The sequence below is a fragment of the Danio rerio genome, chromosome 1, assembly GCF_052040795.2.
Source record: "Danio rerio strain M-AB ecotype USA chromosome 1, GRCz13ab, whole genome shotgun sequence".
NCBI lineage: Eukaryota > Metazoa > Chordata > Actinopteri > Cypriniformes > Danionidae > Danio > Danio rerio.
In genome coordinates this window covers 24,099,001-24,105,000 of record NC_141021.1, presented here as the reverse complement: position 1 = coordinate 24,105,000, position 6,000 = coordinate 24,099,001, and the positions used below count along the sequence as shown (strand labels likewise).

The 6,000-nt window shown below is 35.7% G+C and overlaps 1 protein-coding gene across 12 annotated transcripts in view; it reads left to right on the top strand.

Annotated features, from left to right (window-relative positions):
* The first annotated feature begins 533 nt into the window (after positions 1 to 533).
* The window catches only part of prom1b (prominin 1 b), a 43,862-nt gene continuing 38,395 nt past the window's right edge, over positions 534 to 6,000 (top strand). For 11 of the 12 annotated variants that reach the window (XM_087235276.1, XM_087235271.1, XM_087235275.1 and 8 more), the window contains exon 1: positions 565 to 1,078. In XM_087235276.1, the coding sequence (XP_087091402.1) occupies positions 823 to 1,078 (256 nt within the window). In that variant the 5' untranslated portion in view covers positions 565 to 822. 12 annotated transcript variants of the gene reach the window in all.

Sequence of the window (6,000 nt, the reverse complement as noted above, 5' to 3'; positions counted from 1 at the left end):
TATCGTCCAAAATACAATCCATACCTTTCATTAACACATTTAATACTTATTTTAATTAAATATTTAAATTTCTTTTATAATCTCTGTTTTTTTTTAAACCACATTTTAAATTATTTTTTTTTGGATAATTTAGGCATTTGAATATTCTTTAATCACATGTTTGTATTAGGTATTGCACAATTATTTTGACAAATACTTAAATTCTATTGGTTTTATTATACAGATTTTTGTATTGTTGTCACGATAAAATGTTAGGTTACTTATTTCTTTCATTAATTAATTTATTAATAAAAGTTTTCAAAGTGTCATTATTCTTTATCATATATTATTATTATTATTATTATTATTATTATTATTATTATTATTTTTATTATTATTATTATTTTATTTCAAAACTCCTTCTAGGCAACGGTTATATAAAACTATTTTAACTTTGGCTTGACTCAACTAGACGTGAATTCCCTCGAAAAGCCACCTCGAGTGCGCGTGCACAGAGCGTCCGCGTGCCGGCGGACAGAAGAGGAGCGCGCAGCGGGAGGCGCAGGTCACACAAACACTCAGCTCATCCTGAGCGGCGCAGACCGAAGAGAAAGATGTTTACCATGATGCCGTCAGAAGGATACGGGGAATAAACGAATCACTTGGAATACCTTTTTACTTTTGTTTGTTTTCTATCTTTTATTATTATGTGTCCCGGATTAATTTTGTGTCATTTTTAATTTTTCATGTCGAGGACTAGAGAGCGACCCAAACAAATATACTTTTCTCACACCTAATCCGTCCTCCCCTTTTTTCCCTATCAAAATCCTCCGGCAGAGACTGATGGACATGTGGTGGAAAGTGGGACTCGTGCTGGTGATGTTTTGGGGTCTCACAAGCAGCGAAGACCGCGAGGAGCACCGGGAGTCCCCGCCGCGCACAGCGATGCTCCGAGCGCCCGTGGAAACGCTGGACTTTGGCTTTGTGCCGTCGGTGGTGTACGAGACACACGCGTATTATGAACCAGGTCCCATGGGGATTCTTTTCCACATGGTCCACGCGTTTCTTTACGTGGTTCAGCCAAACCCCTTCCCCAAAGGTGAGATGCACACTGGCTTTGGGAGCGCGCAAAAAGTTTCCCACATGTTTACGGTCTGACAAAAAATCACATATGCTTGCAGAATCATAGACTACAGACATATACATATTTAAGTCAATATCACATGGAAGACTGTTTATCCATCTTTGAGAATAGGTTTGGAGATTTATATTATGGCAAGCCATTTTCACATTCATTTCGTTCAACTAGTATTGTTGGGTACACATTTTTAGTTATTTAGGATATTTAGGATTGTATGAGGAAATCTGAATTAACAACATATCTACATTTAAACATGTTGGGGCACAATTTGCTCTAATAGATATATAACATGGGTTGAGTTTAGGATTTGCTTTAGGGTTTGTTGCTTGTCATTATGCATAATTTACTATTATAAGTATAACATAAAACAAGGAATCAGTAATACAGTGTTAAATCGTATAGCTAATACATTATTTTCTAGTAATCTATCAATAACTAGTACCTTTTTCTCCAGTAATGCCTAATAGGTTTGTCAGTAATATTTATTTCTGTGCTACTAATAATGATTCAAATGAATAATTAATTGTGTAAATATGACTAACAAGCTCAAATTGTTCACATCAGTTTTTCAACCATATATTTTTACCACATTGTGGGATAACCTGTAAAAACTTGGGATGGAAACAGGAAGATGTGGATAAAATAAGCAAAATTTTCATAAAATAAAATTTGGTCCAGCTTTTATTATTATTAAAACTTTGTCTCAGCTTTCAAGAAAAGGACAGTTTTGGATGGAAACAGTGTTTTACCGCATATTATTTATATCCTGTCTTCAACTTTAAATGGAAACAGCTGTTGACTAATTGATTAGATTGCTCCGCAATAAGTATTAGTAGGTATCTGAGGATGAGTTGGCAGAAGTACTGGAGAAATTAGCAATGACACTGTCCCTCGATCATGAAAACAAAGATTGTTTATTTTGTCCTTTTTAGCTGCACCTTATGCTCTTGTTCAAGAAACAGCATCTTAACTTCATGATAATGATTATACAGGGACAAAACAGTTCTCGGCATATAGCACACTCTTCTTGAATGGATGAGAATGTTGGGTCTTTAAAGATAACTATTTGTAATCTGACTTTCAATGTAAAGTCAGTTGCAGTTAAGAAAATTACAGTATCAGAGCATATACAGGAATCAGAGAGTAAAATTTAATACCTTTTTTTAAGATTCTTTCGATCTATTTTAAGACCTTAAAACTACTTTAGGTTTCAACAGGAAAACTGGCGAGATTTAACATATTGATATATTTACTAAACATTAATGTAAGAAACTAATTCAAAACTAACACACTATTATATATACTGAATAAAAATCTATTAAATCTAGCTAATTCAGCAGGTTGGCAACTATAGAACTGCAGAAATAATGGTGTTGCCTTGGTTACTGCAGTAAACAAAGCAGCATGATGTCAAATCTAGCAGGATTTGATTGATTTCATAAACTACAGCATCCTGATGTTTGCAGATGCAATTCAGGCAAACTTAAGCATACAACTATACATTGCATAATCAAAAATTGTATAAAATGTATTCATTCATTCATTCATTTTCTTTTCGGCTTAGTCCCTTTATTAATCTCGTGTCACCACAGCGGAATGAAACGCCAACTTTTCCAGCACATGTTTTATGCAGCGGATGCCCTTTCAGCCGCAACCCATCACTGGGAAACACTCACACACTCTCATTCACACACATACACTATGGTCAATTTAGGTGTTCCAATTCACCTACAGTACATGTCTTCAGGAATGCAACTGACCTAGCCGAGGCTCCAACCAGCGACCTTCTAGCTGTGAGGTGACAGCACTACCTACTGCGTCACCGCGTCACCATATACAATTTATTTCCTTGCAAAATACCATTTAAGACTTTTTATTACTTATTAAGGGTTTTAAATTTCTCTACATTGATTTATCAACTTTTAATAATTCTAAGACCCTGTGGACAATGAGTAATCTGCATGAAGAACAGCATGCAGAATGCAATAACTGTGAGATGCAATTGCCTTATTTAGACAAACACTTGTTTTGTGATAAACAACACTACTTGCATAAATATGAAACAAATTCAATTTAAGGAAAAGATGTTAAAACAGCTTGCCATATGTGACCATGCATGGACCACAAAATCTTAAATTACATGGCCTTATGCATATTGATTTTTCTTTTATGCCAAGAATCATTTGGATATCAACTAAAGATCATGTTCCATAAAAATATTTTGTAAAGGTCCTACTGTAAATCTATTAAAACTTAATTTTTACACTTTATTCAGACAACTTAAAAATAGTTTTTTTTTCAGTATTTAGATTTTATTTAATTTACAGATTACAGATTTTTAAATAGTTTTTTTTAAATAGCAAATATTTGCCTAACAAATAAAATGTCCTAATAAATGAAAAATATATAAACAAATAAAAAGACACTTTTGACTGGTTTTGTGGTCCATAGTTACATTTAAAAATCATAATGAAAACAGTGTGTTATGCATACTGTTATGCCTAGAGATCCATTTATAAATTATCATCTTCGTTTTACTTTCAATTAATCAATATGTTGGTTTAACAAATTAATGGATATGGTGGTTTGGAACATTTTTGTAAACTGTATTTACCATTCTAGTTATATTATATAAATGTTTATAGTAATACAGAGAGTCTGATTGCTTATTGGGTGGTGGGAATGTTCGTTGTATTGCAGGAGTGTCAAAACCTCATCTTAATCTGTTTTACACAACTTCATCATTAATCAGTTCTAGAAACTTCCAGACAAATGTGTTGGAGCTAAAATCTGTTGGTGGCTGCCCCTCTGGGAAGCAGGACAGGACACCCCTGCTTTATAACGGATATGTAAATGAAACTTTATCATTAATAAACCTCATCAATATCAATTTGAGTAAAACTGTGACAACTAGCCCAGGTCTGTTTAAGGTCAGGTTGTTGGCAGGTGGTTTTCTTTGTGAGGTCAGCATGTTGAGCATAGACAAGAGCTTGTGTGTGTGTGTGTGTGTAAATGTGTGTCTGTGTAAGTGTGTTTAGAGTAGAATAGGATTGCACAGATAAATCCCTGCTGCCTAACCAATTAGCCGATCTGCTCCATGAGTCACCTGCCCAATCAGGTAAGCTGATAATCTGAGGACCATATGCTCCCAAAGGTACATTCAATGTAAATGCCTCTTCCTGACAAAACGTACACTCATGCAACCCAAATACAACAATTAGGTAAATATTCCAATTGGAAACCACAGATGTTAAAAGAAAAACAGCGCATTATAATCAATGAGATGCTATTTTTTACCTGTAAACATGTGGGTGTGGATTAAGAGGCAGAAGTAGATTAAACAATACAGATATTATTCCCTCTGCAATCCCTTTATTTTCGCTAAAGCATTCTTTGCAGATTCATAACTCCTGATCTTATAGACAGGTACTTCTGATGTTGAGTTGAGGCTGGATTACTGGATTAAACAGCAAGTTACATTGAGCTTCCACACGGATGCACATACACACGGGTCAAGTTAAAGGCCATTATAGTTCTCCATTCCTCCTGTCTCATTTTACAGATTAGTCACAACTCACAGGTTCCAGCATGTTGTCTGTGAAGGAATAGATGGATTTATGCATGATGGATATAATGCAGCTTAATCTAACCACATTCGCTCTGTCTGAGAATGGACAGATGAAGGAAAAGCGAGGGACGTGAATATACATAGTTTGGGTATGGAGCTTAATCCCGGGACTCCCTCCGTCTCAGCCCAGATAAAGCTTAATATCGCTGATCACTGGATTTAAAACTGCGCTGTAATTGAAAGACAGGGAGGTCAACACACAAATATGACCCACTTATGCTGCCATTGTCTGTGTGGGTATGTGGAGTGCTTTCCGTTCTGTTAGTCGGTGCTTTACTTAATGTTTATCTCTGTATGTCATCGTGTTATTTAATATCATGAAAGTCACAGCTCTAGACATAAATACCCCCTATATGTGCTTCAACAGTTCATTGTGTTTGAGTACTTTGCTGTATCTGTGAGAAAAGAGGAAAGAAGGCGAGAGTGCGTGAAAGGGGGGCCGGGGATTAAATAAGAGAGAAATGGGGTTTGGTTGAAGAAGGGAGGAAAAGGGGAAAGAAAGCATTAGAGAGGCAGAGAGACCACTTAACTGCCCAACAGCAAGACCACTGTAAGAGGATTAACCATATGCCTTTATAACCAGTGATACCCTTTCTTATTCACCCATCCTCTCTCTCTTTCTTTCTCTCGCTCTTTCTCTCTCTCTACACACACACACACACAAACACTGTATTGGTGGTTTATAAAGACTCTCCATAGGCATAAGGTCTTTTACACAGTAAAAGACACTTATTGTGTTTACTCCAAACCCACCCTCACAGAAATCCTATTTCAAGATTATGATTGTAAAAGGATCCCATTAAGTGTGATTATTAAGTATTTTGAATTGAGAACATGAGCCATGTCCATTAACTGCTTTAATAGGGTATATGCCGAGCTAGTGTTTTTTCCATACTGATAAACTTTAGGTGACCTAATTGTGAATTTTTTTCCATTTTATATGGTTCCTTTTACAGCATCGATGTTGTAATGTTATTAAAATGCATTCAGTTAAATAAACTTCTGGCATTCGTTTAGTTGCTCAAGCAAAAAAATGAGACAAAAAGCATTTTACTCGCACGCGCCCATCAGAATCGGAAGGCTAGCGCAGAAGCTCCATTGAATATAATATGGGTAAAATAAATACTCATTTTATAAAGACATGGTGGGGAAAATGCAATTTAATGCAGCGCTTCTTGTACAATCTGAGACCCACTTTATATCGGATATCACTCAGCCAGTGGAGATCGCTGATTTTTAAAGAAAACTGACC